Genomic DNA, 22,435 nt, shown 5'->3' with positions numbered 1-22,435 from the left:
CTAAATTTAAATCAGTTCCTCCAAAATAAAAATACCTTCATTTTCCAGCACTGGAAGCTCATGCCTACTCAGGAGGCTGAGATATAAAGAGCACAGTTCAGAGCCAGCCCAGGCAGGAAAGTCCATGAGACTCTTATCTCCAATAAACCACCAGAAAGCCAGAAGTGGCGCTGTGACTCAAGTGGTAGAGCTCTAACCTTGAGCTGAAAAGCTCAGGGACAATGCCCAGGCCCAGAGTTTAAACCCCACAACCTACAAAACAAAAAAACCTTCATCTGTTACCAAATATTTTTTTTACCCATTTCCCAATCCAGTTGTAGATTATTTTACCAGTTAATGCAAGTAATTTTGATGCTTCAATGTATCCTCAAATAAGGACCATCATGACACATATAGAGATAGAGAGGATGAGATGGAGGAGAGATACCATTTGATCTAGAAATGACTGGTTCTATTATCTTCCCTTATTTAGTAGAAGAAATTAAATTTAGTTACCAAGGCAGATTAATAAAAAAATTCACTAAAATCCCTATTAATTTAAATATTAAGAAGTTCTGGAAGCAATGGCTTTAGTAATATAAAAAAGAAAGTTAACTGAGCAAAATACCCTTACATCCATAATCATTTTGCAGTTTTTACAAGGTCCAATCTGGCTAAAGAGCTGGAGAATTAGAGCTTCCGTCACATCTCTGGAAAGGTTACCAACGTATCTGAAACACACACACAAAAAAAAGAAATTTCAATTTTAGATTTCCTTTTTTAAAAAATTAATTTACTTTATTGTTTTATTGATTACAAGTCAGGTAATGAATATATTTCCTTTCATACAGTGTCTTCTGTTCCCTCCCTCTCTCCTAGTCCTTCCCTCCTGTTTCCAACCATGAGTTATATAGTTCATTTTCATAAGTGTCCAATGAGTTCCACTGCTGTACTTTTTCACCCTTTTTCTCTTGAATTCTGTACCCCCCCACACCCTCCTGAAGATATATACTTGGATACATTGTATAATGTATAAAGATGAATCATCAAAAAATAAATTGCTTGTTTCTGTATCTTGGAATTCATTTACGTACATATATATGTCTATATCAATATGAAGAGGCATGCAGACATTGCATCTTTTTGTTTCTCTCCTAAGACTATCTACTTTTGGTCTCACTGTGTGTGACTGTGTGTGACTATCTAGAGTCCTGCATAATTTACCATACCCCAGTGTCTTTTAAGCCTAATTTCCATATTTCAGAAAGAACATATACTGTTTCTCTCTCTGAGCTTGGCTTACCTCACTTAACATGATTTGCTAGACTTGCTACTTTTGCATCGGTTTTTGAGGTCACTGACTGAAAAATGAATTCTGGGAGTAGGCATATTTTTGCCTAAAACTATACTATTTGGGAGTAACTTAAAAAGTTTAGCAACAAGCCGGGCGCTGGTGGCTCATGCCTGTAATCCTAGCTACTCAGGAGGCTGAGATCTGAGGATCGCGGTTCAAAGCCAGCCCGGGCAGGAGAGACCGTGAGACTCCTATCTCCAATAAACCACCAGAAAACCGGAAGTGGCGCTGTAGCTCAAGTGGTACAGCGCTCGCTTTGAGCTGAAGAGCTGAGGGACAGCGCCCAGGCCCAGAGTTCAAGCCCCACGACCGACAAAAAAAAAAAAAAAAAAGTTTAGCAACAGCCCGGCGCTGGTGGCTCACGCCTGTAATCCTAGCTACTCAGGAGGCTGAGATCTGAGGATCGAGGTTCAAAGCTAGCTTGGGCAGGAGACACCGTGAGACTCCGATCTCCAATAAAAACCACTAGAAAACCGGATGTGGCGCTGTAGCTCAAGTGGTAGAGCGCTCACCTTGAGCTGAAGAGCTGAGGGACAGAGCCTAGTCCCCGAGTTCAAGTCCCACGACCGACAAAAGTTTAGCAACACTTCAAAATCTCTTTCAAAATCGATGGCAAAATATACTATTTGCAAATATATTAGACAGTGGGTGAAGGCATAGTTAAAATTTTCAAAACAGCAAGGCGCTGGTGGCTCACGCCTGTAATCCTATTACTCAGGAGGCTGAGATGTGAGGATTGTGAGGTTCAAGGCCAGCCTTGCCTGTCAGAAAACGCTGTAAAACTCTTATGTCTAGGCTGGGAATGTGGCTCAGTGGTAGAGGGCTTGCCTATCATGCATGAAGTTATGGGTTGGATTCCTCAGTACCCATATAAACAGAAAAAGCTGATAGTGGTGCTATGGTTCAAATGGTAGAGCGTTAGCCTTGAGCAAAAGAATCTCAGGGACAGTGTCCAGGAAGAGTTCAAGCCCGGTGTCTGGCAAAAAACAAAACAAAACAAAAACTCTTATCTCTATTTAACCACCAGAAAACCGGAAGTGGCGCTGTGGCTCCAGTGGTAGAGTGCTATCCTGGAGCTGAAGAGCTGAGGGACAGCACCCAGGCCCAGAGTTCAAGCCCCACGACCCACCAAAAAAAATTTTTTTTTTCTTTCAAATCAAACCTGTTACTTAAGGTTTTTGTTTGTTATGCCAGTGCTCTACCGCTTGAGCCACAGCTCCATTTCTGGCTCTTTGGTGGTTACTTGGAGATAACAGTCTCATGGACTTCACTGTCCAGACTGACTTTGAACTGATTCTTAAATCTCAGTCTTCTGAGTAGCTATATACTAGCACCCAGTATTGTTTCTAAGTATCTAGGAGTACTTTATTAGGGAAATAGGCTTTTAAAGGCTACTACTTATTTTTTTTTCCCAATTCTGAGGACTGAATCTAAGATCATATACTTGCTAGCAAGCACTCTACAACTTGAATCATATCTCCAGTTGAGGGTTGTTCTTTTCTATGATGCTTGAACTCAGGACCTACCCGTTACTAAATAGGCACTCTATCTCCTGAGCCATGCCCTTTTTGCTTTAGTTATTGTTAAGATAGGGTTTCAAGTTTTTCCCCAGGGCCACAATCCTCCTACTTATACCTCCCCCATAGCTGGAATTACAGGAACACACCACTATAATCAGCTTTTTGTTGTTAGAATAAAATCTCAATAACTTCTTGTCTGGACTGGCCTTGAATCCTGATTCTCTTGACCTCTAATTCCTGAGTAGCTGGAGTTATAGGCATGCATGCTCCACATCAGTTGCTTTTAAAACTCTTTAATCTTTGTTAAGCTATTATACAATTAATGCTAGGAAGCACTGCAAATGCTTTCTATTTCTATACTGAAAACTATTTTCTAACAATTTTTAAATTCATAATTTTGTTCAATTATGTAGACTGGTTATGCAGTGAACAAACTTTTGACAAATTATAAGCAAACTACTTCTCAGGCATTCTAGTATTTACAAATGGGTATGAAATCTTGCAATGAACACTACTGATCAGTGGAAGAATGGTGAAACTGCAGATAATGCCTTATTATTAGAGTTGGTAAAATGAAGTTAAAGTTATTATTATGACTTAATAAACATACATTAAATTTTAATTCAATTTTTTCTTTCTATTGTTCAATAGTCACATACTGAGTGATCAGTACAAGACCACTGAAAAAAGGTTAAGATAGCAAAGGGAGAATACTGTTGAGTCCTAAAGAACAAACACTATATAAATACCCTTGGAATAATTGTACATTGAAAAGGAGAAAGTAATAGGAACATTTACTCAGTAGCAATTTGTCAATATTATTATGTCAATATTATTACAAGTCAGTAACCTAAGGGAAAGAATTATGTACTTATCCTGTCTTTTGAATAGGAACTCCAGAACAGTGGGATCCATGGCTTTAATGAAGGGAGGTTCCCATGAAGAATGTTAATAAATACGTAAGGACAATATTAACAATGCAGGAAATTGATCCAGAAAATAATTATAACAATGTACATGCCTTAAGGAACAATGGGTTACTTTATACTAAAACCACTGGATGAAGTTACATGGAAATGTACATTCACAGGCTGTTAAAGTTATCATATACACTATATAGTATACTGCAAAGAGAAAAACACACCTTAAAATTAAGACCTATGGGCCGGGCGCTAGTGGCTCACGCCTGTAATCCTAGCTACTCAGGAGGCTGAGATCTGAGGATCGCGGTTCAAAGCCAGCCCAGGTAGGAGAGACCGTGAGACTCTTATCTCCAATAAACCACCAGAAAACCAGAAGTGGTGCTGTAGCTCAAGTGGTAGAGCGCTCGCCTTGAGCTGAAGGGCTGAGGGACAGCGCCCAGGCCCAGAGTTCAAGCCCCACGGCCGACAAAAAAATAAAAATAAAAAAAATTAAGACCTATAGCTTTAACTGTGACCCAGCAATCAAACTCATAGATGAAAAATGAGAAGTTGTATTTTTATAAATGGTACCACCTATAAAGTATTCACATCAGGAAAATCTAACATAATAAATCTAAGCAAGTTTAATTTTCTTTCTTTTTTTGGCGGGGGGGGGGGGGTAAGGGGAGAGAAAGGGGAGAGGGGGCCTGCCAGTACTGGGAATTTAGGGCCTGGGTGTTGTGCCTTAGCTTTTTGCTCATGGCTGGTGCCTCTGAGACACAGCTTGACTTCTGGCTTTTTACTGGTTAATTGGAGATAAAAGTCTCATGGACTTTTCTGCCCCGTCTGGCTTTGAACTGTGATACTTAGATCTTAGCCTTCTGAGTAGCTGGGATTACATGTATGAGCCACCTGTACCTGCCTTCATTATTCTTTTCTTTGAGACAAGTTATCACTATGTAACTCAGCCTAGCCTTGAATTTGTTATCCTCCTCCTCAATGCTGAGACTACAGGTGTGTACCACCATGCCTTCAGTTAGTTTATATGTAGAGGATACTGGACATGAAAACATTTAGAACCAGTCATTGATGGCTCACACCTATAATCCTTGGAGACTTAGATCTGAGCACTAGGGTTCCAATGCAGCCCAGGGCAGAAAATTGGAGAGATTAATTAACCAGCAAAAAAGCCAGAAGTGGAGGTGTAATTCAAGTGCCAGAGCGCCAGACTTAAGTGAAAAATCTAAGGGTGAGAGACCCTGAGTTCAAACCTCTGTACTGGGAAACATACATGTGCACACACACGCACAAATAGATAAATTCAGATGGAAGCTATTTTATAAGACCACTTGCTCTTCAAGAAATTGTCTGTAGTATAACTCTGGAACTCTGGTAAAGTGATACTAAAGCTATATGCTTAACATGTGTGAGGTCCTTGGTTTAATCCACAGCACCAAAGAACAAACAAACAAACAAACAAACAAATCCAAATTGCTACTGTCTTTTAGAAAAAAATTTTTTTTTGGGTCCGGTCGTGGGGCCTGAATTCTGGGCCTGGGCACTGTCCCTCAGCTCTTCAGCTCAAGGCTAGCGCTCTACCACTTGAGCCACAGTGCCACTTCAGGCTTTTTTCTTTTTGCCTATGTGGTGCTGAGGAATCGAACCCAGGGCCTCATGCATGCAAGGCAAGCACTCTACCACTGAGCCACCTTCCCAGCCCAGACATTTTTTTTTTTAATTGAAAGAGAATTAAAATTCTCACTGATAGCCAATGAATAATCTTTGACTGGATACTACACATGGAAAAAACTCTGTTCAGGTCAAATATTAATAAATGGAGAAGGAATGAAATAAAGAAAAAAACATTAAAATGCTGTTTTGGGTGACAGTGATCAAGATACATTGTATTCATAAACTGCTTTGTTAAAACAGCAACTCCTTTGTACAACTACTTAAAGATAATTTTTTTTTTTTTTGTCGGTCGTGGGGCTTGAGCTCTGGGCCTGGGCGCTGTCCCTCAGCTCTTCAGCTCAAGGCAAGCGCTCTACCACTTGAGCTACAGCGCCACTTCCGGTTTTCTGGTGGTTTATTGGAGATAGGAGTCTCTCCTGCCCGGGCTGGCTTTGAACCGCAATCCTCAGATCTCAGCCTCCTGAGTAGCTAGGATTACAGGCGTGAGCCACCAGCACCCGGCCAGATAAAATACTTTTTAAATTCTAGTTTGAATTGTTACAGGTTAAGACATACCATAGAAGCTGAAATTAGTTGATGAAAATTTAAGAATATGCCTAGCATGCATGAAGCCCTGGGTTCAATTCTTCAGTATCTCATAAATAGAAAAAGCCACAAATGGGCTGGGAAGGTGGCTCAGTGGTAGAGTGCTTGCCTTGCATGCCTGAGGCCCTGGGTTCGATTCCTCAGCACCACATAAGAAAAAAGCCGGAAGTGGTGCTGTGGCTCAAGTGGTAGAGCGCTAGCCTTAAGCTGAAGAGCTGAGGTACAGTGCCCAGGCCCAGAGTTCAGGCCCCACGACTGGACCAAAAAAAAAAAGCCACAAGTGGTGCTGGGGCTCAAGTGCTAGCCTTGAGTAAAAGAAGCTTGGGACAGTGCCTAGGCCTCGAGTTCAAGCCCTATGATTGCGGGGGGTGGGGGGTGAGGGGGTGGAGAAGGGGAGGGGAAGAAAAGAAAAATTATTAGTATTTTCATAAGTTGTAACTATCATTTTTAAAAAACTTAATTCCTGGTTTTAATCAATGAACTGATTTTAACCTAAGACCAAATTATTTTAATCTAGGAAGCAGACCTTAATTATTATTCTCATCAGCTAGCTTTAGTGACTCATTTCTAAATTATCTATAAAAAGCACTGGAACTTGAACTTAGGACCTCAAGATCTTACTTCACTTTTTTTCTCAGCTGGGGCTCTTACCAGTTAAGCACTGTGGGCTCACACCTGTAATCCTAGCTACTCAGGAGGCTGAGACCTGAGGAACAGGGTTCAAAGCCACCCTGGGCAGGAAAATCCATGAGACTCCTATCTCCAATTAGCCACCAGAAAACCAGAAGTGGCATTGTGGTTCAAGTAGTAATGCACAGAACCCAGGCCCAGAGTTCTAGCCCCACGACAGGGAAAAAAAAATGTACAAAAACAAAACAAATCAAGCCAGGCACTGGTGGCTCATGCCTGTAATCCTAGCTACTCAGGAGGCTGAGATCCGAGGATTGTGGTTCAAAGCCAGCTGAGGCAGGAAAATCCATGAGGCTCTCATGTCCAATTAACCACCAGAAAACCCAGAAGTGGCGCTGTGGCTCCAGTGGTACTCACCTTGAGCTGAAGACCTGAGGGGCAGTGCCCAGGCCCAGAGTTCAAGCCCCACCAAAAAAGAAAAATAAAATGAAACAAAACAGAGTAGTCATTATAAAGTGGAGAAAGAGTACCCCTCAAAACTTGACATGGTTGTAGCTGATCCCTGGTGGCTCATAATTGTAATCCTAGCTACTCAGGAAGCTGAGATCTGAAAACTGAAGTTCAAAGTTAGGCTGGGCAGAAAAGACTGCAAGACTCTATCTCCAATTAAGCAATAAAAAAGATGGACTGAACTATGCACTACTGGCCTGCAATCCTAGCTACTCAGGAGACTAAAGAATGTGCCCAGGCCCTCAATTCAATCCTCAGGACTGCCATGAAGTAAGATCTTGAGGTCCTAAGTTCAAGTTCCAGTACCTGCACTAAACAAAACTGTTATGTTTAATCTTTCCACAGATTAAAAGAATGTAAGATACTAACCACTAAGTATCTTGATCCTGGATTAGAAAGAGGATATTAGTGGAAATACAGAGGAAGATGCTAAAAGTCTACAGTTAGCAGTAAGGTATACCATTGTTAATTTCGTTTTTCTTTCTTTTTTGTCACTCATTGGGCTTGAACTCAGGGTTTAGGTGCTGTCCCTGAGCTCTTTTGCTCAAGGCTAGTGTTCTACAACTTTTGAGCCACAGTGCTACTTCTATACTTCTGGCTTTTTGATAATGGTTAAAAAGCTTCATAGACTTTCCTGCCTGGGCTGGCTTTGAACCTCAATCCTCTGATCTCAGCCTCCTGGGTAGCTAGGATTTTAGGCTTGAGCCACCAGTGCCTGGTTTCTACTAAACTATTAAAACAAAAATGCAAAGTTTCATTTATAGTTCTTACTTTTAAAAATGCTTTCCTGTCTGATACTTAAAAAAAAAAAGGTCTAGGAATGTAGCTTAGTGGTAGTGCTTGCCTGGCATACATAAGGCCCTGTGTTCAATTCCTCAGTACCACATAAATAGAAAAGGCTGAAGTAGCACTGTGGCTCAAGTGGTAGAATGCTAGCCTTGAGCAAAAAAAAAAAAGCTCAGGGACAGTGCTCAGGCCCTGAGTTTAACCCCCAGGACTGGCAAAAAAACAAAAGAACAAAAAAGCAAAAATAGTTCTGGAGGATCAAACCAGTGCCTTGCATATGCTAGGCAACACTGCCACTCAGCTACACTCCAGATCTATTTTATCAAATGATATTAAAATATATTCTTTCAGCTATTCTGAGTTTGTTAATAGAATTTAAGCATCCCTAAAATTGAAATCTACTGTAACACCTTTGAGATCATGTATCAATCTTGTGCACAACTAGAAAGAGTAGAAAAGTAACTGCTAAATCAAAATGCTCTGTCTCTCAAGTGTTTTGTGTTGCTGTTAACAAAGTGTGTAAGGCTGGGGAACTTATAAAGAGGTTTAGGGGCTGGAGGCATGGCTCAGTGATGGGTACCTGTCTAGCAGGTACAGATGAGACTCTAAGTTCAAAACTCCAGCTTGGCCTACCCTAACCCCCACAAAAGCCAGGCAGGCATAGGTGTCCCAAACCTCAAATTTTAGCTTCCTAAAAGAGAGCTGGAGAACTGAGAATAACCACAAAAAGCTAGGCTAGAGGCATGGCTCAAATATTAGAGCACCAACTAAGCAAGCACAGGGCCCCAAAGCCTGAGGGATATGAAGAGAGGGAGAGAAGAGAAGGGGAAGGGGGGAGGGAGAGAGGGAGTATGTGGAGATTTATTTATTTGGTCCACAACTCTGGTGACTTTGAAAAGGACAGCATAACACTGCTATCTGATCAGAGCAAGTCATGAAGTGAAAAGGAACTGGCCACATGCAAAAACTGGTTTGGATGGGGCTGGGAAGGTGGCTCAGTGGTAGAACGCATGCCTTGCATGCCATGCCAGAGGCCCTAGGTTTGATTCCTCAGCACTACATAAGCAAAAAGAAAAAAGCCAGAAGTGGCACTGTGGCTCAAGTGGTAGAGCGCTAGCCTTGAGCTGAAGAGCTGAGGGACAGCGCCCAGGCCCAGAGTTCAGGCCCCATGACCGGACCCAAAAAAAAACAAAAACAAAAAACAAAAAATGGTTTGGATTTACTGTGTGTGTGCCTGTGAACGCGAGCACTGGTCCTGGAGCTTGAACTCAGATCAAGGATAGCACTCTTACCACTTGAGCCACAGCTCTACTTCTAGCTTTTTGGTGGTTAACTGAAGATAGAGTATCACAGGAGCTGGGAAGGTGGTAATATAAGACAACACACTTGTTCTTAGAAAATATATCATAAAATATTTAAGCCTAAGGTATCACAGGGCTATTATGTTTTCAGTGAACTCATATGCTTCAATAAAAAAAATAAAAACACAAATAATATAAATCTGGCTAATTCCACATGAAAAGCATCTGTCTTCAATTTACTGTTACTTTTTTTTTGGTCCGGTCATGGGGCCTGAACTCTGGGCCTGGGCGCTGTCCCTCAGCTCTTCAGCTCAAGGCTAGCGCTCTACCACTTGAGCCACAGCGCCACTTCCAGCTTTTTTCTTTTTGCTTATGTAGTGCTGAGGAATTGAACCCAGGGCCTCAGGCATGCAAAGCAAGCACTCTACCACTGAGCCACCTTCCCAGCCCCTACTGTTTATTAATTTTATATTGGTTTTTAATTTTTTTCAAAATAAATACCTGCAAAGTGACATATGATGGAAAAGAATAATCAATACTTCTAGTGAAAATGATAGCTATCAATGATAATTTATATCAATTTAATATGCTGAAGCTCCTAAGAATACTGAAATTCAAAATACTTAAAATACACACTTTTATTAACACAGCTCTTGATTATCTACAAAGAAAATTCATGAATGCTAGGTTTGTTTACAGACACAATCATATTAAAATGCAGAATTTGATAATGAAGTCTCTGAAAATTTGAGTGAAAAGCATAAGATTTCTAAACTAAGATAAATTCCTCAAGAGCAGAGATTATTAAAATTCATATCTACTGTATAGAATACTGCTTGGAATATTGTAAGAGCAAGTACTCTTTGAATATTTGCTAGCAAGATCAGGTATAGTCTCAGAATTATTTGAACATCTGCGATTTGCTAGAAAATTATCTTATTTTGTCTAAGTTACTAAATTCAGGGAGAAAATATTTGCTATTCATTTTCATGTTAAGATACTGCATAGGGGACAGGGAATGTGGCTTAGTGGTAGAGAGCTTGCCTAACATGCATGAAGCCCTGGGTTTTATTCCTCAATACCACATACACAGAAAATGACAGAGGTGGCACTGTGGCTCAAGTGGTAGAGTACTAGTCTTGAGCAAAGAAAAGCTCAGGGACAGTGCCCAGGCCCTGAGTTCAAGCTCCAGGACTGGCCAAAAAAAAAAAAAAAAAAAAAGGAAACTGCATAGGAGGGCACCTCTCTGGCTCATGCCTATAATCATAATCAGGAGACTGATATCTGAGCATGGCAGTTTGAAGCCAGTGTAAGAGGAAAGCCCATGAGATTCTTATCTCCAATTAACCAAAAAATAAAAAAGCCAGAAGTGGAGATGGGGCCCAAGTGGTAGACTAGCCTTGAGCAAAAATGGCTTCTGATCAGCATGCAGGCTCTCAGTTCAAGTCCCAGGACCAGCAAAGGAAAAAAACAAAACAAAAAAACAAGACTTATTTCAGAGAGGAAAAAAAGGCTGGGCACTGGTGGCTAGCTACTTTAGGGGCTGAAACCTAAGGATCTTGGTTCAAAGTGAGCAAGGGCAGGGAAAATCCAGAACTCTCATGGCAAAATGCCAGAAGTGGAGGTATAGTTCAAGTGGTTGAGCATCAGCCTTGAGTGAGAAAAGGCTGAGTTCAAGGCCCTGAGTTCAAGCCCCAGTACACACATACATATGAGTACACACACACACACATCAAATTCAATCCAACATAGAAAAAAATATTTCATACAAATTACAAGGCCACAAGTGGCACAAATAATAATGAAGAATACGAAGAGGGGCTGCGAAGTTGGCTCAGTGGTAGAGCGCTTGCCTTGCATGCATGAGGCCCTGGGTTCGATTCCTCAGTACCACATAAGCAGAAAAAAGCTGGAAGTGGAGCTGTGGCTCAAGTGGTAGAGCACTAGCCTTGAGCTGAAGAGCCAAGGGATAGCGCCCAGGCCCAGAGTTCAGGCCCCCACAACCGACCCCCCAAAAAAACCAAAAACGCAGAGTGCTAGAATGACAAGGCCCACATTAGAATGCAGCAATTTTTCTGCTGCAGGTTCTTAAGGTTGCTTTATAAACATAATTTCAAGAAAAGTAAGCCAGGTGACAGTGGCTCACACCTGTATCCTAGCTACTCAGAAGGCTGAGATCTGAGGATCACGGTTCAAGGCCAGCTGGGGCAGAGTCCATGAGACTCTGATCTCCAATTAACCACCAGAAAACCAAAATGGTGCTGTGCCTCAAGTGCTAGAGCTCTCGCTTTGAGCTGAAGACTCAGACAGCGCCCAGGCCGAGTTCAAGAGCCCCATGACCAACCAAAAAGAAAAAAGAAAAAGTGAAAGCTATATAGTAAGAGCATAAGTTATCTCAAAAGCACTGCACCTGAGAGCAAATCAATGACTAATGTTAAGGGGCTTGGAAGCTAACTTCCATCAACAGCAGTATTTTCTCTTTCTTTTTGACCAGGGCTGGGGCTTGAACTCAGGGCCTGGACTCTGTCACTGAGCTTTTTTGCTCAAGGCTAGCACTCTACCACTGGAGCCTCAGCACCACTTCCGGCTTTTTCTTTGTTCATGGTACTGAGAACTCGAATCCAGAGCTTCATGCATGCTAGGCAAGCACTCTACCACTAAGACACATTCCCAGCCCAGTATTTTCTAATTTGGTGTAAAGATTTTGAGATTTTTTTTTTTTTTGGGGGGGGGCTAGTCAGGACTTTGAGCTTGCTCAGTTTTTTGATAACTTGACTGGTATTCCACCATTTGAACCACATCTCCAGTCCAGTTTTTTGCTGGTCATTATGCAGATGGAGTCTCTTGGACTTTTCTGCCCAAACTTCATTTTTCTGCTGGATTTGAACTTTGATTCTTGGTTCTCAGCTTCCTATGAAGCTAGAATTACAGTCATGCACCATGGATGTGTAGTTTTTTTTGCTTTTTGGGGGGGGGGGGGTCCGGTTATGGGGCCTGAACTCTGGGCCTGGGTACTGTCCCTCAGCTCTTCAGCTCAAGGCTAGCGCTCTACCACTTGAGCCACAGGGCCACTTCCAGCTTTTTTTTTTTTTTTTGCTTATGTGGTGCTGAGGAATCGAACCCAGGGCCTCATGCATGCAAGGCAAGCAGTCTACCACTGAGCCACCTTCCCAGCCCCGGATGTGTAGTTTTTAATTCACAAATTGAATGTCCTTAAAGTGACCAAGACTAATTCAGATTTACTACATATGTTTTATTTTTTCATTATAGATAATTTCCAATTCATATAGAATAAATAGTATGTACACCCCCCCTACTTGCTAGAATGTTTGAATTTATTAATTTTGTACCTTGAACATCCTCAAAATAATCTTGCAGTGTAATTTTTGGGGAGGGTTGGTCATGGGCCTTGAACCCAGGGACTGGGCACTGTATAGTCTCTGAGCACTTCTGCTCAAGGTTCTAGCACTTTGAGCCACAGTGCCACTTCCGATTTGGTGCAGGTTAATTGGAGGTAAGAGACTCCTGCCAGGGTTGCCCTCAGATCTCAGCCTCCTGAGTAGCCAGATTTACAGGCATGATCCACCAGTGCCCAGCTTGCAGCATAAACTATGAGAGTTCTTTTACAATGTTTCTAATGTATTGCTGACAAGAAGATGAATACTGAGTCTTTAACTTAAGATGCTGCTGAAAATAGATGTGGCAAAAGACAGTGTTTCCTCTGAGCCATTTAAGAACACATAGAATACTAAAATTTGAGTTATTTTATTTTCAATGAGTAAAATCTTGATTCACTTCTTGAATTGTACTAGATTGTAAAGCAAATTTATTTATCATTTACCATGGACCAAGCACTAGCAAGACTATATTTAAACTCCCATGGCTCCCAGAATTATTAAGGCAAATATTTTAAAAGTACAATATTGTTGAAAAAATTTCGGGATTAGTCCTTACCTATATTTAATCAAGATTGGCCTGGAAAGAATGAGTTTGGTTGAATAAGGTAGAAGCAAGGGAGGTAATAAGAGCAATTCTAGATCATAAACTAGGTGAAAAATTTCTTGGATAGGCTATTCTAAAGAAGGATATTAGACAAAAATTCTAAACTTCATTTTTTTCTTATCCTCAAAATGCAGTAATTTACCTTAGAATTCTAATGGGGAGTGAATGAGCACTTAAAGCATTTAATACAGAGCCTGACAGACTTATCATCCAGTAACTTTGTGAATGAATGAGGGTCCATTATTTATCCTGCAATGGCTAGTTCCCTGCCTCCAATCTAGTATTATTTAACTACCTGCTTTTTGTACAGCCTGAGAATGCTGAAGCTGCCTTCATTATTTGATATTCCCATTATTTGATATTATTTGATATAACTAAAAAGGCTAAGTTCCCAGATAATACTGACAGTGTCTGAAATGAAAACATTTCAAAATAATCTAAAAATTATAAACGATGAACAGTACTTAGTTCAAGATGCTATCATATTTCTAGCTAAGAGCCTAGGGCTTGCTAGGCAGGAGCTCTACAGTTTGAGCCACACCCCCAGCCCTGAAAATTTGTTTTAAAAAACAAAAACAGGGATTGGGAAGGTGGCTCAGCGGTAGCGTACTTGCCTTGCATGCATAAGGACCTGAGTTCAATTCCTCAGCACCACTTAAGCAGAAAAAGCTGGAAGTGGTGCTGTGTGGCTCAAATGCTAGAGTACTAGCCTTGAGCTGAAGAGCTCAAGGACAGTGCCCAGGCCCAAAGTTCAGGTCCATGACCAACCAAAAACAAGAACAAACTGGGCTCCAGAGCCACTAGTAATCCTATCTACTCAGGAAGCTGAGATCTGAGGATCATGGTTCAAAGCCAGTCCAGGCAGGAAAGTCTCTGAGACTCTTATCTCCAATAAACTACTCAGAAAAAGCTGCAAGTGCCCTGTAGTGCTAGCCTTGAGCACAAAGAGGCTCATAGACAGTGCCCAGACCCTGGTTCAAGCCCCAGGACTGGCAAAAATAAAAACAAAAAAACTGTTCACTAAATTGCTTTTTAAAGAATTCATTTATATATCTTTCTAAAAACAAAGGGAATGCCCTAATGATTACTTCAAAAATATATTTCAAGTGGGCACCAGTGGCTCATGCCTGTAATCCTAGCTACTCAGGAGGCTGAGATCTGAGGATCTAAGTTTGAAGCCAGCTGAGGCAGGAAAATCTGTCAGGCTCTTATCTCCAATTAATCACCAAAAAAGCCAGAAGTGGAGCTGTGGCTCAAGTGTTTGAGTGCTAAGCAAAAGAAGCTCAGGGACAGTGTGTAGACCCTGAATTCAAGCTCCAGATCTAGCACAAAAAAGTAAATAAATTGCATATATATATATATATATGCAAGTAATTATTAAATAAATTAGAAAAATGCTTAAACCATGAAGAAACCAAGTGCAACTGTGGTTCCCCATATATATTAGAAATAATTTGAAATTCAAAGAAATTTGACCATGAAAAAGTTACATGCAATTTCAAAACTTCAGTAGCTACTGAACAGCAAATCTAAAATTGCATTTTTAAATGCACAGAGCCCTCAAACTGCCAGTTCCAAGAATAACGACCAAAAAAGCTATCAATGGGACTCACGAAAAAGTTAACTATGTGAGACAGATGTTAAGTCTGCTTCACTCCTATATGCATCCTGAAAAAGCGTTGTAAGCATCAAATATACTAACAAAACACGCCAAAACACCCACATTACTCAGTGAGCTTTCCCCTTATTTTTCGAGAAATACAACAAAGGCAGATTACACCTCATCCAATGTTACTCTGAAAAACAAAGAAAGCAAATGGGGGAAGCTATGGCACAAAGAAAACATCTCAGGCTCGGATCATTCAATGTGAACTAAAACTCCTCAGACTTGACTATATAACTCCAACTGTTGCTTCACTTTAAAAAAAAAAAAAAGGCCTGGAAGATACATTTCTCCGTGTGAATCTCCACTTTAAAAAGGCAGTTTGCAAGTCCTTGGGGTGTCCGATCAGGCTTTTGGATCGAGGATTGGGGGAGTGCAACCGAAGGAAAGCCAAAGGTTAAAGACAGACGGCTTCCCCCCCGCCAGGGTGGCAACTCTCTGCCTCCAGAAGGGGAATAAAAGGACAAAGGGCAGGTGCGCGGGGCCGCGGGGCGGCTGGGATGGAAGTCTTCCCCCCGGTCCGAGGACCGCGGAGGGCCACGCGGCGCTGAGGCGGGGGTGCAGGGCTACTCTGGGCGCGGAGCCCCGCTCCCTCCACTTGGTCCTCTCCCAGCCCGGCTCTCGGCTCTCAGCATCCAGGTGTGCGCTCCCGAGAGCGCCGCGGGGCGGCGCGGGGCCGAGGCCTCCCTCCGGGGCGACCACCATCCCGCCTCCCTCATCGCTGCTCCAGACTCACAGAGTCTTGGGCATCTCGTCCTCCATGGCTGTGGTGGTCGCGGCGGCGGCGGCGCCTCTGGGTCCAGCTCCCTGCCCTTCACTAGCTCCCAGATCGTTTGAGCAGCTCTAGCTGCGGAATAGCGGGGTTTCTCGGCCGGCCGCGGGTGACTTCGTCTTCTTCCACGGCAATGACACTAAATCGCTCGGCCCAGCGTGAACAATGAAGCTCCGATCCAAGATGGCGGCGAGCCGGGAACCCAAGAGCCGCCGGCGGAGTGACCGGGACCGCGCAGGCGCAGAAGAACCTTGCACTCTCCACCTCGCGTGGCCGCTGGTCTATCATTCAATCCATAGGTTCACTTGTTGCGCAGCCGCTCTTCCAACTCCAGGCTGGGGCGGGGAAATGGCTTAGCGCAGGCGCAAAATTAACTAATTCAGGCTTGGCGTAAACTTTTTCAGTTTCAGATACGGGTGGTTTGGATAGTGAATTAGAATGTAATAGAAAATTTCAGGAAAAAATGTTTAAAAAAAACTTAGTAGAAGGATTATGTTATTACTATGTTTCAAAATGTTTAGCGTGCGGGAGAGTAAAACGTATCTGCGCCGCCCGGGAATCGAACCCGGGTCGCAAGAATGGGAATCTTGCATGATACCACTACACCAGCGGCGCTGACGGTCAGTTCCCTTGCCAGAGTTCCCTAGGAGCAAGTGCAAGCACATGTTCCCATGGTTGGTTTTTCCTATGTGAAAATGGGTCTCACATAATACTTGTTTTCTTAAAAATAAGAATGGAAACGTTAACCCCTCTGAACATCACCTTTATAATAATTTTTTAAAGTTCTAAAGAAAAGAAATGTATTGATAATTTAAAATCCATTTTTGTTGTTAGGAGAAAAGATTTGTCACTCCTCATCCCAATGTAGTTTTACTTTAAAAAAGAAGGGTAGGCACAAATAAAATAAAATAAAAAAAGAAGGGTAGGTACAGAATTCAAACTTGAGTTCTCCCCCCCTCAAAAAAAAAAACAAAAACCTTGCTTTCTTGGTGCTAAAGAATATTTTAAGATGCTGAATTTTTTTAATGTTTCGTATACTCAATAGACAATTGAAAAGCATTTATTGTAAACAGGCCTCAAGAATTTTAAAACTAAATAAACCAGAAGGTTATTTATGGAGCAGAGAATTAAGGTCTCCCAAAGGTGGTTTAGTGTTCTCGATATGCAATTTTTAGATTACATTTTATATGAAATATTTTTTAAAGATAGAATTTATGTATACAGTAGTGTAGTGTCCTCTTTAAAGTAGTTCCTTTAGACTATATCACATTTTAGAATTGTCATTTAGAGTCTGTGACACATTTTTTTCCTAATTGTATTTTTTCTAATTATAAACCGGGCCACAGTGACTCACACCTGTAATCCTAGCTACTCAGGAGGCTGAGATCTGAGGACTAAGGTTCAAAGCCAGCCTGGGCAGGAAGGTCTGTGACGCTAATCTCCAATTAACCTCCAGAAAGCCAGAAGTGGTGCTGTGGCTCAAGTGGTAGAGCTATCACCTTGAGGTGAAGAGCCCAGGGACAGCACCCAAGCCCTGAGTTCAAGCCTCATGACAGACCAAAAAAACAAAAAACAAAAAACCTAACTATTGGGCTGAAGACTATAGTTCACCAGTAGAGCACTTGCATAAATATTGTGGCCCACTCTGTAACCCCAGTTCTCTCAAAGCAAGAAATTGAGAATTTCTGAGGTTACTTCGTGAAATAACAGTAACAAGCAAATAGAAGTATTAATTAAACTTTGGGGGGGCATTTTTTTTTTTTTTGGTCGGTGGTGGGAGCTGTCCCTCAGCTCTTCAGCTCATGGCTAGTGCTTTACCACTTAAGCCACAGTGCTACTTCTGGTTTTCTGGTGGTTTATTGGAGATAAAGAGTCTCATAGACTTTCCTGCCTGGGCTGGCTTTGAACCTCGATCCTCAGATCTCAGCCTCCTGAGTAGCTAGGATTGCGGGCGTGAGCCACCGGCATCTGGCTGGGGGGCATTTAAGAAAATTATGTTTAAGGGGCTGGGAAGGTGGCTCAGTGGTAGAGTGCTTGCCTTGCATGCATGAGGCCCTGGGTTTGATTCCTCAGCACCACATAAGCAAAAATAAAAAGCTGGAAGTGGAGCTGTGGTTCAGGTGGTAGAGCGCTAGCCTTGAGCTGAATAGCTGAGGGACAGCGCCCAGGCCCAGAGTTCAGGTCCCATGACTGGACCAAAAGAAAGAAAATTATGTTTAAAAAAATTTTTAATTGAGGGCTGTAAAGGTGGCTCAGTGGTAGAGTGCTTGCCTTGCAATGCATGAGGCCCTGGGTTCGATTCCTCAGCACCACATAAGCAAAAAGAAAAAAGCCGGCAGTGGCACTGTGGCTCAAATGGTAGAGCGCTAGCCTTGAGCTGAAGAGTTGAGGGACAGCGCCCAGGCCCAGAGTTCAGACCCCACGATCAGACCCAAAAGAAAAAAGAAAAAAAAATTTTTTTAAATTGATACTATAAAGGTGATGAACAGAGGAGTTACAGTTACATAAATCAGGTAAAGAGTACATTTCTTTTTAGATGTCACCCTTTCTCTAGCAGGAAGCATTAATCTTTTGAGGAAGACTAAGGCAAATAAATGTTAACAGAACATAGTTTGTTCTTTCTTTCTTTCCTTCCTTTCTCCCTTCTTTTCTTTTCTTTCCTCCCCTCCCCCCCTTTCTTTCTTGTGCCAAATATGGGGCTTAAACTCTGTACCTGGATACTGTCCCTGAGCTCTTCAGCTCAAAGCAGGAGCACTATCTCTTGAGCCACAGTGCCACTTACAGTTTTCTGGTGGTTAATTGGAGATAAGAGTTTCTTGGGGGCTGGGGAAGGTGGCTCAGTGGTAGAGTGTTTGCCTTGCATGCCTGAAGCCCTGGGTTCAATTCCCAGCACCACATAAGCAAAAAGAAAACAGACAGAAGTGATGCTGTGGTTCAAGTGGTAGAGCTCTATCCTTGAGCTGAAGAGCTGAGGAACAGTGCCCAGGCCCAGTGTTCAGGCTCCAGGACTGGACACCCCCCCCCAAAAAAAAAGGCAAGTGGCAAAGAAATAACATTTAGCAACTGTTTTTTAGATTGGAATTGTTAGTTGTTGTTTGTTTTGGTTGAACTGTATTAAAACAGAATGCATGATATCAAAAGTACTAGAATAATTCCTTAGTTTAATTATAACACCGTTACTGAAGATTATTGTTGAGCTAACAAGAGACCGATGTAAGACACTGGAATATGTACAATAGCAAATTAATCTTAAAAACTACTAGCAAACAAGATGTTAAAAAAAAAAAAAAAAAAGAGTCTCTTGGGCTTTCCTGCCCAGGCTGGCTTTGAACCATGATCCTCAGATCTCAGCCTCCTGAGTAGCTAGGATTACAGGCATGAGCCACTGGCACCCATTTTTGTTTTGTTTTGTTTTGTTTTTATGCCATTTCTGGGGCTTGAATTTAGCATGTGGACACTGTCCCTAAGGTATTTTATTTTATTTTTATTTTTGCCAGTTTTGTGGCTTGAACTCAGGGCCTGGGCACTGTTCCTTAGCTTCTTTTGCTCAAGACTAGCATTCTACCATTTGAGCTATGGCACCACTTATGGTTTTTTTCTGTTTATGTGGTACTGAGGAATTGAACAGGCTTCATGCATGCAAGCACTCTACCACTAAGCCACATTCCCAGCCTCCTGAGCTTTATGTTAAAGGCTAGTGTTCTCCTACTTGAACAGCAGCTCCCGTTTTGACTTTTTGGAAGTTCATAAAGAGTCTCACAGAATTTCCTGCCTGGGCGGCTTTGAACCACAGTCCTCAGATCTCAGACTCAAGAGTAGCTAGGATTTTAAGCATGAGCCACTAGCACCCAGCTTAACAGCTTTTGATTCACCCATTAAGAGTGGTATTCAGGCTGGGCGCTGGTGGCTCACGCCTGTAATCCTAGCTACTCAGGAGGCTGAGATCTGAGGATCGCGGTTCAAAGCCAGCCCGGGCAGGAGAGACCGTGAGACTCCTATCTCCAATAAACCACCAGAAAACCTTCAGCGCTCGCCTTGAGCTGAAGAGCTGAGGGACAGCGCCCAGGCCCAGAGTTCAAGCCCCACGACCAACCAAAAAAAAAAAAAAAAGTGGTATTCATAGAGGTACTGCAATACCCATCTCATTCTTCTCCCAACCCATGGATCTTCCTCATCCTATAGATTTGCCTATTGCTGACATTTCATAGAAATGGAGTCATGCAGACTAATATAATGACCTCAAATTTAATTACCTCAAGAAGGGAAGAATGGAGGCATTTTTAATCTTTTCCCTATTTATCTATGTTCCACTGTGCCACATCCTCAGCCTTCTGCTTTTTTTCTACTCCAAATGATGCTGCAATACTGATGCATATGTCTTTATAGTGTTTGGTTTTGTTTAGAGAAATGGGATCACAATATGTAGCTCAGATTGGCCTTGAACTACAGATTCTCCTACCTCAAACTCCGGAGTGTTTGGGATTATGGGTGTGCATCATCACCCCTGGCCAAACCTGCATTTGAGGTTTGTATTTTGTTTTGGCAGGACACATTTCCCATTAAGGAGTTACAGGAAATATATATATATATGTAACCATACAATCATACATACATGATTACATTTACATAATCATAGTAATAAGGGTTGTGGTCGTTCACATTTACATGAACGTTGTACAAAAGCCAGTCCTTGCCGGGCGCTGGTGGCTCACACCTGTAATCCTAGCTACTCAGGAGGCTGAGATCTGAGGATCGCGGTTCAAAGCCAGCCCGGGCAGGAGAGACCGTGAGACTCCTATCTCCAATAAACCTCCAGAAAACCGGAAGTGGCGCTGTAGCTCAAGTGGTACAGCGCTCGCCTTGAGCTGAAGAGCTGAGGGACAGCACTCAGGCCCAGAGTTCAAGCCCCATGACCGACAAAAAAAAAAAAAAAAAAAAAAAAGCCAGTCCTTGAGACCTCTGACCTCATTCATATTTCTCTTGTATTAAAATATTTTAGTTTTATTAAACCTTGCCAATATAATAGATAAAAGGGTCTCTGCGTGTTTTAGTTTGTACTTATGTAAACTACTACTAGATTGAATATCTTGGGCTAGAATGCAAGTGCAGTGGCCCTTGCCTCCCAAGTGTTAATATCCTGGGTTCGACCCCCAGTGCCAAAAAAGAAAAGACAAAAAAAATACAGTTAAAAAAATAACCACAAGGAGTAGAGGGAGGGAGGAAGGAGTTAAGGGAAGTGGTGGGGAGAGGAGGGAAGGGATGGTAGGGAGAAAAAAGGAGGAGGTAATAATGCTCAATAGGAAATGTACTCATGACCTTACTCATGTAATTGTAACCCTCTGTACAGTATTTTTACAATAAAAAACAAAAATAAACTAAACAAAGATTATCTCTTTATATATCTGTATGATTTTACCATTGGTACTTGTACATTCATGAATTGCCTATTCACAGTGTGTATATGGAATTGTTTACCCGATCAATTGAGAGCACTCTTTGTACACATGTAATAGTGACCACATCATTTTCCCTATACTGACAAGTACTTTTCTTTTATTCTCCTCCCCCCCCCACAAAAAAAGAAGCAATCTTTAACAAAATTTAAATTCTTGGTGAAAATAATGCATTTTAAATGCTTTGAGGCAGCTATTTATAGACAAACATCAATAATCTTTCATGGCGCTCAATGTTGAAGGATTCTGGGAAGGCTTGTGCTTTTTTTTAATGAGACAATTGTATCTTGCTTCCCCCACCTCTTAGCTTTTCTCATACATTCAACACCGCACACTAAGGAAGCTGGAGCTGCTGGAGCTGCATGTTAACCTGCAGGTGGCACTGCAGGTCCTCAAACTGCGCCAGTGCAAGGAACTCCACTTGGGTCAGAAATCCTCTGAGAGATGGAGTACTGAATGGGAAGAGGGATGGAGAAAGGGACCAAGTAGCTTCAGTGGTTTCCTCAGTTTCACTCCTGTTCCATCTCAGCTTGTTCCAGTTTCTATTCCTGCCTGGTGGCCACTAACTTCCTGCCAGCAAACATTAAGATCAATGCCAAAAGGATTTTTCTGCAGAAGATCTCAGAAGAAAATACACAAAAGAAAGGGTTTAATAAAAAATACAACATAGTTCTTCATTTTGAGTTACTGAGGGTATGGGCTTTTAGTTTTTAGAATGAAATGTTTTTCCACAGGATGTTTTTGCACCAAGGCAGAGCCTACACATACTCGTACCTGGTAGCTCTAACTGATTTGGTAACCAACTTGATATTTAGTTGTAGTGTTTTAACAAGAAGAACATATGGAAGTGGGAGATAGGAAATAGTTTAACTCTTCTTGCCAATCTGTAGAGCTCTTTGTTTTTGTTTTTGTTTTGTAGGTCATGGGGCTTGAATTCTGAGCCTGGGCACTGTCCCTCTGCGCTCTATCACTTGAGCCACTTCACCACTTCTGGTTTTCTGAGTGGTTTATTAGAAATAAGAGTCTCACAGACTTGGGGCTGGGAAGGTGGCTCAGTGGTAGAGCGCTTGCCTTGCATGCCTGAGGCCCTGGGTTCGATTCCTCAGCACCACATAAGCAAAAAGAAAAAAAAAAGCCGGAAGTGGCACTGTGGCTCAGGTAGTAGAGCGCTAGCCTTGAGCTGAAGAGCTGAGGGATAGTGCCCAGGCCCAGAGTTCAGGCCCCACAACCGAACCCCCCAAAAAAACAAAAACAAAAGAGTCTCACAGACTTTCCTGCCCAGGCTG

General features: G+C 42.1%; 1 protein-coding gene and 1 non-coding gene across 9 annotated transcripts in view; both read right to left on the bottom strand.

Annotated features, from left to right (window-relative positions):
• The window catches only part of Tia1 (TIA1 cytotoxic granule associated RNA binding protein), a 39,392-nt gene extending 23,491 nt beyond the window's left edge, over positions 1-15,901 (bottom strand). For all 8 annotated transcript variants that reach the window (XR_011368208.1, XR_011368209.1, XM_070004455.1 and 5 more), the window contains exons 1-2: positions 15,661-15,901; positions 614-710 (exon numbers count right to left, since the gene is read on the bottom strand). Coding sequence is in view for 6 of the 8 variants with exons in the window: in XM_070004455.1 (XP_069860556.1) it covers positions 614-710; positions 15,661-15,686 (123 nt within the window). In the remaining 2 variants the exon portion in view is untranslated. The remainder of the gene's footprint in view (positions 1-613; positions 711-15,660) is intronic.
• A 339-nt stretch (positions 15,902-16,240) lies between these two features.
• Positions 16,241-16,311, bottom strand: Trnag-ccc (transfer RNA glycine (anticodon CCC)). Its single transcript has one exon. It is a non-coding gene; the product is annotated as a tRNA-Gly (tRNA).
• Positions 16,312-22,435: the final 6,124 nt, after the last annotated feature.

The sequence above is a fragment of the Dipodomys merriami genome, unplaced genomic scaffold (assembly GCF_024711535.1).
Source record: "Dipodomys merriami isolate MVZ:Mamm:240054 unplaced genomic scaffold, mDipMer1.0.p SCAF_63, whole genome shotgun sequence".
Taxonomy (NCBI): domain Eukaryota; kingdom Metazoa; phylum Chordata; class Mammalia; order Rodentia; family Heteromyidae; genus Dipodomys; species Dipodomys merriami.
This window is presented reverse-complemented; position numbering and strand designations above follow the sequence as displayed.